The sequence below is a fragment of the Cyprinus carpio genome, chromosome B19 (genome assembly GCF_018340385.1).
Source record: "Cyprinus carpio isolate SPL01 chromosome B19, ASM1834038v1, whole genome shotgun sequence".
Lineage (NCBI taxonomy): Eukaryota > Metazoa > Chordata > Actinopteri > Cypriniformes > Cyprinidae > Cyprinus > Cyprinus carpio.
This window is the reverse complement of record NC_056615.1, coordinates 17,304,571-17,318,036: the sequence shown is the minus strand read 5'-3', so window position 1 is coordinate 17,318,036 and position 13,466 is coordinate 17,304,571. Positions and strand designations below refer to the sequence as shown.

General features: G+C 37.1%; 3 protein-coding genes across 3 annotated transcripts; 1 reads left to right on the top strand and 2 right to left on the bottom strand.

Moving 5' to 3' along the window:
* Window positions 1–2,177: 2,177 nt before the first annotated feature.
* Window positions 2,178–6,592, bottom strand: LOC109107939 (borealin). The gene is made up of 11 exons (XM_042745151.1): window positions 6,443–6,592; window positions 6,214–6,314; window positions 6,011–6,139; window positions 5,803–5,840; window positions 5,617–5,689; window positions 5,467–5,531; window positions 4,524–4,606; window positions 4,313–4,408; window positions 3,945–4,074; window positions 3,775–3,861; window positions 2,178–2,471 (listed from the first exon to the last, which is right to left on the bottom strand). The coding sequence occupies exons 2-11, from the start codon at window positions 6,305–6,307 to the stop codon at window positions 2,439–2,441; spliced, it is 828 nt and encodes a 275-aa protein (XP_042601085.1). The 5' UTR covers window positions 6,308–6,314; window positions 6,443–6,592; the 3' UTR covers window positions 2,178–2,438.
* A 39-nt stretch (window positions 6,593–6,631) lies between these two features.
* On the top strand, window positions 6,632–8,360 carry c19h1orf109 (c19h1orf109 homolog (H. sapiens)). Its single transcript, XM_042745153.1, has 4 exons — window positions 6,632–7,168; window positions 7,236–7,415; window positions 7,534–7,652; window positions 8,055–8,360. The coding sequence occupies exons 1-4, from the start codon at window positions 6,900–6,902 to the stop codon at window positions 8,093–8,095; spliced, it is 609 nt and encodes a 202-aa protein (XP_042601087.1). The 5' UTR covers window positions 6,632–6,899; the 3' UTR covers window positions 8,096–8,360.
* Window positions 8,361–8,463: 103 nt separating this feature from the next.
* Window positions 8,464–12,656, bottom strand: LOC109068643 (claudin-4-like). Its single transcript, XM_042745152.1, has one exon. It carries the CDS (start codon window positions 10,186–10,188, stop codon window positions 9,502–9,504), a length of 687 nt encoding a protein of 228 aa, XP_042601086.1. The 5' UTR covers window positions 10,189–12,656; the 3' UTR covers window positions 8,464–9,501.
* Window positions 12,657–13,466: the final 810 nt, after the last annotated feature.

Sequence of the window (13,466 nt, the reverse complement as noted above, 5' to 3'; positions counted from 1 at the left end):
GTAATTTTACATTTTTAACATTTGCCACTATCCTAGGTTTTTCCCATTTGTCAGTAAGAATTTTTTTACTAATTTAAAACACAATAAAATTTTGTATGCTCCATTATTCTTTTAGATATTTTAATATGTACACGTCAGAATAAGCATGTTGTTTGAATTTTTGCATAAATATTGTTACACTGAATGACAATGTAACATTATTTCAACCAAATTTTGACATTTTATCCTCCAAAAAACTTTTTTTAAACCTTAAAAGTAGACATTTTTACTTACATTTAATGTGCTTTCTATGGACACAAAATCACTTTTGTTAATTTCTTTTGATGCGGATATCTTAACGTCTTTGACCCATATAATATATATATATATCTATATATATATATATATATATATATATATATATATATTATATATACACATACACACACACACACACATGTAAGGGATATGTGTTGAAAATTTATACAGAAAAGTTAGTTTGCTTGAGTGTTTAGGAGAAAGCAATATACAATTGACTAAAATGAATAAACAAACAAATAAATAAATTCATACATTCAACCAAATAAAGAACTGCAAAAAATTCAATTATCCTGTTAAATTTCAAAAATAATGAAACTAACATGCTCATGCATATTAGAGAGAACATACTCCACTTTATTTCACAGAATATAGGCCTATTGGCTTTCTATTTGTCATGATTCAAGATAGGTATTCACAATCATTCAGTTAATGTTCTCTCCAATTGGCTTCGCACAGCAGTCAGAAGGACTGGCAGTGTTTTTCTTTTTCATAAGCATGGAGCCAATTTGATTTGAAACTTGACATCAGTCCACCTGTCATCAATGTTTTATACTGCAACCAGCAGATGGCAATCTAGTTTAAACAATACTATAGAACAGGCGCTGTCTGTATTTCTAGGCTGTCCATTTAAAGAAATCCTTTAGAATAGATCAGAAATTCCTCTCCTGAAATATAATTCTTATACATATATATTTAAACATGCCAGTGAAAAGCATCCAGTGGGACAGGTATCCAACGTGAGAACTACCTTCATACTGCACTATATAGACAACTTTAGAAATATTTTAAGTTGAAAAAACATTTCTGTTACATTCCATGTTATATTTCAATCTAGGTGTGTGTGTGTTCTAAATTTGTATGTAACATAAGATCATTTTCACCATACCAATAAAATTATTTGAATCTGAATCTAATTGGAATATCATCAGATTAACAACTAGAGGCAGATTACTTAAAAATTGTATTCCATTACAGATTACATGATGAAAATTGTAATTAGTAACACAATCTAGGTTATTCATTTTAGGTTATGTAATCTGACTACTGTTAGATTACTTTTTTTTTTAAATCAAACTTGTATTAAACGTACCATATTGATATTAAAAAAAAAAACACATATTTCCTGTTTTGATGTCAACATAAAATGCATTAAACATTAGTGAATCAATAGAGAGTGAATGGGGAATACGGAGTTGATAAAAACCTCAAACTAAATGAAATCATAAAAATTTTAAATAAAAGCAGTTTAAACACTTGAACAATATTAATATAAATATTGTATTTGTTTACCTGCATGTTATTGTTGCCATTAACCAACATCAGAAAACTTTAAACATGCAAATATGTTGTTAAATTATTGAAATATTATGACTATGATATTTCAAATCTTTTAAGAGGTGACAACGTTAGGGAAGCCCTGCATTAAATACACATTTATAAACATGAAAACAAAGACACGCCCAAAGTCTTTCAGGTGTGAAAAGTTTTTGTACAGACGTCCAGGATCAAGAAATAATGAATAATTTACTGCCACTGTATGAATATGTAATCCATAAAGGTAACTATAATTTGATTAAAAGCATTTTAAATTATAATATACTCTAATTACAAGGGCAACATTTTTGGAATCTGATTATGTGATACAGATGACATGTAATCAGTTACTACCCAGCACTATTAACTTTTTTTTTTCTTTGCCATCATACAGCTTTTGTTGGCTTTTTTCTACCTCTCTCTCTCTTTTTTTTTTTTTAAAGAGCTTGACACCTCCTGGTTACCATATACTTGATTAAATATTCACCAGTTTTTTTTTTTTTTTTAAATAAATAAAAACTCAAAAGAAACAAAGGACAAGGAAAAGCAGGAGACGTCAGGGATGTGGAATCATGGTATTTAAGATTCGCATTTACAAAAAGCAGTACAACACGGATTATGACCACAACTAATCTTATTTACATTTACCATTTAAAAGTTAATGGGAATGAAACTATAGCACATATTAAAAGCATGAAAGTAAAAAGTAAAATCCACATGGTTATATTACAAAAATAAAATGGGAAAGAATACAAGTAAACAATGCTGATAGTTTGAAGTGATATTACAATGCAGTGTGCTGTACAAAACTGGAGACGGGGCGTTCACTTTGTTCCACACAGAGTTGTGAGACGATTCTGCATTGGGGGAAAAACAACAACAACAAAAAAAACTTATTTTAATTTCTTCCGATTTAGAAGGTGGTATCACTATAAAAACGATTTACATTTAAAGTTAACTTAATCTAAAATCAATTCAGTAAAAAAAAGCCATGCTTTCCTAGAAGTTCCATTAAGAATTAACACAGCAACCACTGATCTATATACAATGACTGGATCGCTCATTGCCTTCTAAACTGCCAACATCATACTATTCCCTACAGACAGAGTACCACTGAGTCACAGGCATACCGCTGACCTAAAATCACCTGATTTAAAGCGAATCAGTCACACAGGATTAGTTTTTGTGTCATGTGTATGTAAATTCATTTTTACTTCAGAAGTTATGAGCAATGTTTATGGTCTTTTTGGGCAAGATAAGCGATATGTTTAAATCCTTAAAGTGGGGGTGTCTGCTGCAGCACACTGGCCGACACAGGTAACGTTAACTGATCCAACACAAAATATAGCCTATTTCTTTATGTACGAATTATTCAGGCATTATTAAACATGAACATATTAGTATCCTCGGTTACTATATTGCTCCATCTTGGAAATAAAGCTTCATTTAAGTCCGTACTGTATGCAGGCAGTTATTTCTCAGAATAAGTTATGATGTGCTTTTATAATGTCCTGATTGAGCAGCATCTATTTCAGACTCTCCAAGATCATGCAAATATGGCGTTTTACTACATTAGCGTTTCCATGTAAAATGTTCTTTATATTAATAATTAACTTAACCCTCATTTAAATCATTACCTGATTCAAAATGCATGCCGTTTAAGAAATCATTGTTGAAACATTTGCAGTTAGTGCCTACAGTATGTATTAAAACACTATAACAAAATTACATAAACAACTGTACAAGGCAAATAAAGGTATGTGTATACAAAGCATAAATCTTTATTCAGATTTCAGAATGAGCACTTTGTCATTTGTTATATACATGTTGAGGATCTCGTCCATCTGATGTTTATCATGTTCATCTGATGTTCGCTACTGTAATGTATGTATATGAACATAACTTTTTAATAAGCAGGGGAAATTCCCCACATTAAACAAATAACCGTTTACATGCCTAGGGTGTTTGCATTGTAACGATGTACAAGGATACTTCAGATTTAAAAAAAAAAAAAACTTGGTAGATGTTAGATTTTTTTTCTCATTAAATTTGTATGATTTCGTATTAATTCAATGGAATGTATGGGAATAGAGTGGAATACCAATATGACATCATGAGCAATCCAGTTCTCTATTATAGATCAGTCACAGCAACACATACCTGCAGGTGTCTGATACTGCGTAGGGCCTTCTCATCCAGCTGACTCAGATCCACAGAGTCCATCTCACTGGCCAGCAGCTGAATGCACTGAAATGATAAAGAAAACATGTCATGTATGCATACGTACACAATGTGTTTTATTTCATTAGTAGCGGTAGCAAATCACCCACCTCTCCGTTTCCGAGGGGGACACTAATGACAATGTCCTCTCCACTGCCAATAATAGGCGAGCCGTTAACAGACATGCTGTACACCTTCTCCCTGTGATGTGCAAGTCTCAGTGCTGGAGTCTTGGGCAATCTGATGACCAAAAAAAGACATTTACACAAATAGCCCTAAGACCTAAGGGATGTAAAAATTGTGTTTACATTTTATAGATGGGAACTATGTAAATTCAGGTCTATTTTGATATACTGAAATGGGATTTTGTAGATTGAAACCTTTTTTTTTTTTTTTAGTAAATGTGTCATTTGTGAAAGCAAAATATATTCAGGCAAATCACAATCAAAGCCACATAATATCATGTGTAAGCATTTACCTTGGGTCAAAGCGTGGTGTGATAAGCGGAGTGGCACCAATGATTGAAGACTCAAGTAAACTTCTAGCAGGGGTGATTAGAGGCTTTCTTGTAGACCTATGTAAAAAAAAAATCAAATATGAATTCAGACCCCCAGAACAAACCATTGGGATTCTGTGAGGGAACACTTATGACAAAATCAGTATGTTTAATATTAGTTGATTTTCTTTACCTTTGAATGGTGTTGCTTTGTTTGCTGATGGAGAGAGCTCTGGCCTTCTTTGAGGTAGAAGGTGCCTTCTTTGATGCTTTCTTCTACATTAGACATATTAAAGAGAGAAAGGGGTCAGGCTCCTGTACACACATAAACAGGGACCAGATTTTCTCAAGGACCCTTCAAAGACTAGTATTACCAACCATTTTTTTTAAAAGGGATACTCCACCCCAGAATGAAAATTCTGTCATTAATCACTTACCCCAATGTCGTTCCAAACCAGTAAAAGCTTTGTTTGTCTTCGGAACACAATTTAAGATATTTTGGATGAAAACCGGGAGGCTTGTGACTGTCCCATAGACTGCTGATTAAGTTACACTGTCATGGTCCAGAAAAGTATGAAAAGCATCAACATGGAATTCTGTCACAAGCCTCCCGGTTTTCATCCAAAATATCTTAAATTGTGTTCCGAAGACGAACAAAGCTTTTACAGGTTTGGAACAACATGGGGGAAAGTGATAAATGACAAAAATTTTCATTTTGGGGTGGAGTATCCCTTTAACATAAATAATTGTAGTTCAAACAGTAGAACATGGCACTAGCAACATAAAGGTTTTGCATGGAAAATACATGAACTGACAGAATGTATACCACAACGCGAGTTGCTTTGGATAAAAGCTTCCACCAAATGCATAAATGTTCAAGTCAAAGTAAATGTGAACTACAATGCCTTCAAAATCTCCTACTTAGATGTTTTAAAAATGGTATTCCAGATTTTAGATGCAATATAAACATTTGAACATTATATGCATATTTTTACATTTATTTCTTGAAGCTCAAAGAGTTTTTCTACTGCTAGACAGTGACAGGGAAATCATGTGCTCATCTTTGTCAATACATCAACTTCAACATGATTTGAACGCCCTACCAAGTAGATTTCAAAGACCATACTACCACAAACCTTTTTGACAGCAGACTTAAGGGGTGCCACGTTTTCATCTTCTGAGTTTGCACCATTCTTGGCTTCTGTAAATGAGATGAAAGTTGGAAGATCAGCTTTGAAAATACAAGAAAGAAGGTTTTACAAGCTGACAGAGGATGCAAAATGTACCTTTGGCAGCAAACTTGGGAATCACATGATTCTCGGCAATAGCAAGCGCCACTTGAGCAGCTTCCTCCCTCACCTGTTCAGAGAGAAAACACTTTAAATCAAGACCAACAGTGATTGATTTAACAATACCGATTAGTTTACAACATGTTAAACATACAGACAAACAAACATTTTTAACTCAAGTACCTTTGAATCATCCACTGGGGACTTTGGCTTCTCTATATCTGGAGTGTAAAATAAGAACCGTGAGACAATACCAAAGTATGTGCGATATGTTTTCCTTCCTATGCTATTTTACCCCATATTAACAGAGGCTGCATGAACTATTTGTGAAAAACTGAGCAACTGACATATGATCACATATGACATGTACAACAAAGAGGAAAATCCTTACTGCAGTACTCGATCCAGTTCATTTTCCTCACTGCCATGGGAAGCTTTATCAGAGCGGTCTTGTAAAGGTTGTCTGCATCTTTGAGAAGGTTGTTCGTCTTCTCCTTCAGTCTTTCAACAATGGTATGAACTACAAACAAAGAGTAAAGCTTTCAACGCATGGACACAAAAACTTAGTATTCAGACACTATCGACAAATTGTACCTTCATCGTCAAAATCTAGCAGAAACGCTTCTAGTTTCGGTGTTTTGGGATTCTTCTTGGTTTTAGCATTCTGGGTGCGTTTTCTCGGTGCCATGATGAACCTGAAAAACAAAGACGATAAATGTCTTCAACCCCACGGCGATTATGCGCTTATATATTTTGTACTAGGTACATATCTAGTTACTTTAATAAAAAAAAAAAAAAAAAAGCGCCTTTCTATTTTTCTTACTCTAATAACCCGGTCTACGTCGAAACTGTGTCTCTCACTGTAGCGGACATCAACAGTTAGGAACAGCCTTTTCAAATTTAAGGCTACTACGCTAGTAAGCCAATCAGCATGCAGCTTTGACCGTCGCTTCGTGCTCTGACCAATAAGATATCGCCTCTCTTAAACGAAGAGTCTGGCCAATGGTTGAGTGGATTGGTGGATGATGATGCATGTTCCCGGAAGGAGTGCACCGCAGTTATCACATGTACTTTTACGATGAAAACAGGACGATTCTATTCGCTCTCACAGATATGATTTGTAGTTTATCAGATAAATGTAAATATTTGCGGAGTATGATTAACATTATAGCTTTAAATAGATATATTTAATATATTAGTTAGTTATATGAATCCTCTGTAAAAGAACGTCGCTCACAGTGTTTCTCAAGTTCTGTCACTGAAAAGGATTTTTAAAAAAAATGTCCAGTGCTGTTTTATTATCATTGCACCAACAACTCAAAAAATGCTTTGAGATGCTAAAAGCGGATAAAATCGTTTGGGACGGTGAACTAGCTGAATGTAAACCTCTCATGAGCTCTCTTGGAAACCTTGCAGTGCAGTTGAAGGCACTGAAAAACGTTCAGATTGCAAACACACCTCTTGCCAATTTCCCTAGTTTACAAGAACGCCTTCATTACAAACTGGCACTGGCTGTGGATGCAGTTCTGGGAAAACTAGCTGAGAAAATGTAAGTCCTGTTTGATTGTCATTTTAATGCACATAAAAACAATGCTTCATTTGGTCTTTATTTCCAGGGATGCTCTTCAGAGGGTACGGGATGCCATCAGTCAACAGGTGTCTGCTGTTTTCCAGTTCTATGAGAAGAACACAGACACTCTTGACATTGCTGGTTGTGTCTCCCGATCAGCCATCTGTCCCTCCATCTCAGATATGTTAGAGTGGCTTCAAGATGCAGATCGCTATTACCGCCTACAGTATCCTTTAAGTCTCATTCCTCATCATGACCACTGTTGCCATCAATTTGATGCTTCATCTCTCTGTGTGTTAGGCACATTCATTATTTTGCAATGAATCCTAAATTCATCTGGTCAGATTAGTGCAGAGAAGGAACCTCCTGCAGACGCTGACACCCAGTGACCTTACGTTAATGGAAACGGCTCCAAAGAGATGGGAATCTCTACATTCAGCTAGTGGAGAGGAGAGAATTGCAGGTATTTCCCCTTTTCCTAGAGTAGATAAGGTTACACTCTTTGGCCCCATTTTCATCTAATATTAATGTCAGTCTTGGGTGATCTGATTACAAGTGGTTGGAACTAAATACACGTGTAAACAGCGGTCCAGAGCATTTTTTGATGGTCCCTTCTTATCACAAGTGGCCATAAAAACACATTTAATACTATAGATTGATATCAGGTGTAAACAGAGAATTTGATACTGTGTAATAGTTTGGCTGCATCTATTAATCATAGATTTTGTTTGTTGTGTGACATTTGATAAGACTCATAAATTAGAATGTATGTACATGTGAAGTATACAATTATATACAATGGTAAAATGAGAGATTTTGGTCTCTAATTCTATATTTTGTGTTTATTCATGTTTTTGTGTTTTAGATGCATTGTGTCAAGTTTCATTTTTCATGGAGACTGAATGAATGTCAGCTATTTTATCAAGTCATTTCTACATCCTGTGTTGGCTGTTGTTCTCAGTTTGGCAAAGAAGGATCCTTAAAAAAAGGACAGCTGTATAGTCATGGTGGAAGTCAAGACTCCTGGAATAATTTTGTTTTGCTATGGGAGTTAATTGTCAAAGACTGAATATCAACATCACTGTAAGAGCAGTGCTCTGTTTTAATAAACGTTGTTATTTAATTTATGCTTTTTTTATATCGATAAAACAATTGCACTGTTGTCATTGAATGTCATATCACACTTCGTTTTTATTTTTTTCCTCAAATGGTTCAAGTTCACATAATTTTAATAAATAAATACAGAGAAAACACAATGAACACAGCAATCCAACATAGTAAAAGTGGGTGTATTGTTTCTAAGGACAGCAGAGGTGTACTGTCAGTTGTCTACAAAACAAGATAGATTACCATTTACAAAAAAAGAAAGGAAAAAGACACTGGAAAATGGACCTAAGAGTTCAAATAGTCCATGGTTAATACTATTGGACAAAAATACACTAATAAGCAGAGAGAGTGACAAGCAACAAGGTTAAAATAATGTTTCTGAAAATCGTAGACCCACTGCAATACTACCACAAATATTACTACTCATACACTATGCTTCAAATTCTAGATACTAGACTGTCTTTAATTAAAGGTGCACTCAGTAATCCTTACCCCTGAAGAAATGAATAATACTTACGACAAATGAAAAATAATATACACACACACAAGCAAAGATTATATGGCCTGCTGTGTTTTACACTTCAGTTCAATTAAAGCTGAAGTGTGTCACACTGTTTGGGGTGAATCTATCTGTTTTTCAGTGTTAGTGCCAATCATTATGTTTTCAATTCCATTTTTGCTAGTGGTGCAGAAATTACGTACTTTAAAGTTGAAGTGTGTAATTTCTGTTCCACCAGTGTTACCAAACAGAAATGAAAAAAAAAAACAGGTTTCAAATACTCGAGTTAACCACTGACAAACTAATAGTTCGACTCCAAACTCGCATCACTGGTTGTGCCAGTGTTCCACTGAAAAAATAGCAGATTGCAATTCCATTTTCGTGCCACTAGTGGTGCTTTACATACATAAACATAAAAACACATCTAAACAAAAGCAAACCAAACAATATAACAATAAATACAATCTGTATATTACAGACAATTTAACAAAGGATCTGGAGTGAACAGCACCAATATGTGTCGGATGTATAAGCAATGAAAGAAAAAGCAGATAAATGGAATTTCAAATGGCAAATATGGACATGATCATCAGAGTGACGACACAAAATGCATTTGTCCATTGAAACGGAAATCACTGAGTGCACCTTTAATCATTATCCCTGTTTAGCCAAACCTTCCCACATTTGCTTTCATTTTTTATCTTTATCATACATACTCCTTAAGAGGCAGGGTACTGGTGGTAATTGGCTTCGGCAGATCAGGAGCAGAAGGCCTTGAGTTTGCAAAACTGCGGCCCATGTATCCACGTCTGTACCCTCCTCTCTCTATGTGCGGGCAGGTACTGCTCAACACTGCCCCACTGATCATAAGAATCACTGCTGCTGCCCATCCCAGGTAAATGGCCTGACCCAGCTCCTGCTTGTGCTGGAGGGGAACATTGGGGTTGTAGAAGTCCTGCACCACAGTGTTTGCTGTCCAGGAAACCGGCACTAGGACGCACAAGCCCGTCAGGATGAAGAGCACCCCACCGGACAGCGCTATGCCAGCCTTGGCATGGCGATCGTCCCCGGCACAGGTGGTGCACTTCATTCCACAGCAAGAGACGGTGCAGGACAACCAGCCCAAAAAGATAGCAATGCACATCAGCGCCCGTGCCGCTTGGATATCAGGCGGTAGAGCTAGCATGGAGTCGTAGGTCTTACACTGCATATGGCCAGTGGTCTGGTAGATGCAGTTCATCCAGATCCCCTGCCAAACAATTTCGGAGGTCAAGATGTTGCTGCCTATGAAGGCCGTGACCTTCCACTGGGGCAGTGCAGTCACTGCTATAGCCATCACCCAGCCTGTCACAGCAAAGGTGAAGCTGATCAGCTGCATACCTGTGTTCACCATCTCACCACCCTCTGAGTACCACGCCTCCTCGGGCCACAAACTCGACGACACTTTTCCGCTTGCAGATGCTCCAACTATAGATAATAGCTTCAGCCCTCCTTGCTCAAAGAGGTTGGCACGTTGGCCGATCCTCAGCAAGAAGTCTCGGTCAGTCCTTCTTTGAAAGTTACTTGTTAGGGTTTTGTCTTTCAAATTTCTTGAAGCGAAGTTTTGTTCAGATGCATTTTAGTCCGTCTTCTGGTCTTATGTTGGTCAGTCCACCTCGTGTCCACCTTTAAAGTTCCTTGCTGGACTTCTTGGAGTGTCTTTAAATTCTAAGAGCAAAGTTCTGTTCTAGTCCGTTACTTGGTCCCAATCCTCCGCAAGAAGTCTCGGTCAGTCCTTAAAAAGATCCTTGCCAGACCTCTCAGATTTGGCTTTCAGAATTCTTGGAACTGAGTTTTGTTTAGCCACGTTCTAGTCTCTCTTTTGGTTTATCGGACAGTTGTGTTCACTTTCGCCTGGTCTTTCTTTGAAGAGATGAATAATTGAAGAACTGCTGCCTCTTGTCTCAACTCACCCACATAGGATTGATTGAACTTCAGTGAGAGTCCCACTATCACAGGCAACGTCCGGAGGGTAGAAGTAGATCTCACACCACTGCAATGTGTGGTGGACTTCTTGTCTTCTCTGTAAAGATAGATCAGCTCTTATCACAAGGACATGTGTCTCTGTTACTACCCAGTCCGGTGTTGCCTTACCCAAACAGGTCACACCGATTGAATTTGATACTATGACGTGGATGCAGTGGCTGTCAAAGATGCATTACTTCCAAGCACCCAACAAACGTCAAACAGAACCCAAACTTCAGTCTGAATTATGGCAAAGGCCCTCGTAAATTATCCAACAGTTTTGTGTGAAGTAAAAAGAAAGATTCTTCAGACGTGACACCTGTGCGGATAGATGCCAAAAGTAAATACGTTGTCCTCTTTTAAGCTCTTTAGGTTTGATGCTCTTGTCGTAAGGAGAGCAGACACAAAAGCGGGTGCTGTGCTTCAGGCCACTTAGGCAAAGACAAAAGAAATGTCCTCTTCCCTGCAACAAAACCTTCACTGGTTGGTTGGTTTCTGTCAGAGTGCCGATCACTTATTGGGCAGCCCCTAAAACCCTTACAGGTGTTTCAAGTGTGCTAGTCTCATCCATCTTTAGAAACACTGTTGAGCAAAGCCACTCTCATCCTGAAAACAAAACAGCGGATGGCAGGATATAAAGGGAGATGGAGCGAGACAGAGGAGGGAGAGCAAGAGTGGTGTCTGCTAGCAGATCAATTAACACAAAGACAATCTAGGGGCCGTCAACAACATGCCTCAAAGCGTTCAGTGCTTTTGAAAGGCCGACAAAAGAGTGTTTGCCATTCCCCTAAGGAGACGAAGAAATTGCTTTAAAAGAGTAGGCTTGTGAGGATGTTTGCTGTTGTGGGCATTTCTGAGGGCGACTGTGATGACTAACACCAAAATCCTCACACTTTGAAACCGTATGCCAGTCCTTCTTTTGTGATGGAGAACATCAGTAATGTACGTCCTCTCAAAAATGCTCTCAGTGTAACAGCATTTTAGGCAGAAGTGTGAATTTACATGGCTGTCAAGTTGTAAAGGGATATTTTACAAAGGTACAAATGATCCGATTACAGCAATATTAGGTTACCTTTCGAGGTGATTAAAGATGAATTGATAGTGTTGTTGTAGTAATTTTTTTGGTATATATACTGTAACTTACATTTTATAATATAATTAATTGATAAAGGAACTACCACCAAGTTGTTTCCAAAGGCTTTGTTTTTTTTTTTTTTTTTGTGTCGTTTTGCCCGGTTTCTTTGTTTCATTCTGCTCCATAACATGCAAACGTTAGCGTCTGAGGTGATGAATTAAATATTATGGCTACAAGATCTCTGGTTTAAGTTTCCTTTCTCTTGTGGCTGCCTCTCCTTGGCAACAATTGTCATGACAACAGCACAGGACACAGGAAATGAGAGAGTGGGTACACAAAAGAGAGAGAGAGAGCAGACAAATTACTGATGGCCCACAATGAAGTTCAAATAGAATTCATACAAGAATGGAGCTTTTAAAAAGGCAAACTGTATAATAAAGAAATGTGAACACCGTGATAACAACAGCTGATTTTTAAGTATCCTTAAGTATATACTTTTAAAATGACTTTCAAAAATAAATAAATACATTAAAGATGGGGGGGCACATCAGGAGTTGTTTGAAGTGGAACGTCCAAGCTGTACTTTACCAATACTTTACCAAGCTGTACTTTGGTCAATAGTGACCAAAGCTGCAAAGCAAGATTTTCTGTGAATTTAAATGCATTAAATTTAAATTGCATTAATACATCAACATACCAAACACATTCATAAACATTCAGCAAGGAAAACCATTTAAGCTGGATAGTGCTGCATCACAACAGTGAGTGGTTTACCTTGTAGATCTAAGTAGGTGTTGCCATCTAGTGGTTTTAAATTTAATCTATTTTTAGAAAACATTCCATTATATATATATATATATATATATAAATAATAAAAATACAAATAAATTATAGGATTGAAAATCAATATCTGTACAATAAAATTCAAGGTTTCCTTTTCTGAACCTCAATAATGACAGGAGACTGAGTTGTGTGTTATAGGCATAAAATACCAATTTATTACTTTGCACAATAACACAAATATTCCCTGCAGGCTAAAAAAAAGTTGTGTGTTATAGGGAAGGGGTGGGGGGGGGGGGGGGGGCGTTTAAAATGTCACAAAGCAGTACAGCAACTTACGGGGCACTCGGATAGGAGAAGCTACAGGAGTCCTGAGCGTTCCCCAGCAGGTCAAAGAAAGTGCCCCATTGCTATCGGACAAGTAACACAGCTCAGAACACGAGAATAGAACGGCACAAAAAAGCTACACACCAGTAAGAGAAACAAAAACTTAAATTACAATACACATTTTTCAAATAACAAAGCCATATATATCAAATAGGAATAAAAAAAAAAAAATCATGCTCTCTTTAAATTGGGACAGAGAACGGTTTAAAAAAAAGTTAAAAGAGGTAATCCTTGTGCAGTGGACCCTCAGGGCCCACCACATGCAGAGAGGAAATGCATGTGTGGAGGTGCCACCAGGGCGGCGCCACAGCACTGGAGAGCCCGAGAGCAGAGAAGGAACAAGACGGTGGGTAAGAGGGCTCCTCACTGGCATGAGGATGGAAAGAAAGGGTGAGGAAGTCAGTCTAAGTGGCCCAGTGATTGAA

Excerpts from the sequence above, each read along its gene's own strand:
- c19h1orf109 (XM_042745153.1), top strand. The coding sequence starts at position 6,900 with ATGTCCAGTGCTGTTTTATTATCATTGCACCAACAACTCAAAAAATGC. Across the intron at positions 7,416-7,533 it reads GATCGCTATTACCGCCTACA|ATTAGTGCAGAGAAGGAACC; the intron begins GTATCCTTTAAG and ends TCATCTGGTCAG. Across the intron at positions 7,653-8,054 it reads TGGAGAGGAGAGAATTGCAG|ATGCATTGTGTCAAGTTTCA; the intron begins GTATTTCCCCTT and ends TTTGTGTTTTAG.
- LOC109107939 (XM_042745151.1), bottom strand. The coding sequence starts at position 6,307 with ATGGCACCGAGAAAACGCACCCAGAATGCTAAAACCAAGAAGAATCCC. Across the intron at positions 4,409-4,523 it reads CAAAGCAACACCATTCAAAG|GTCTACAAGAAAGCCTCTAA; the intron begins GTAAAGAAAATC and ends TTTTTTACATAG. Across the intron at positions 2,472-3,774 it reads GCAGTATCAGACACCTGCAG|AATCGTCTCACAACTCTGTG; the intron begins GTATGTGTTGCT and ends CCCCCAATGCAG.
- LOC109068643 (XM_042745152.1), bottom strand. The coding sequence starts at position 10,188 with ATGGTGAACACAGGTATGCAGCTGATCAGCTTCACCTTTGCTGTGACA.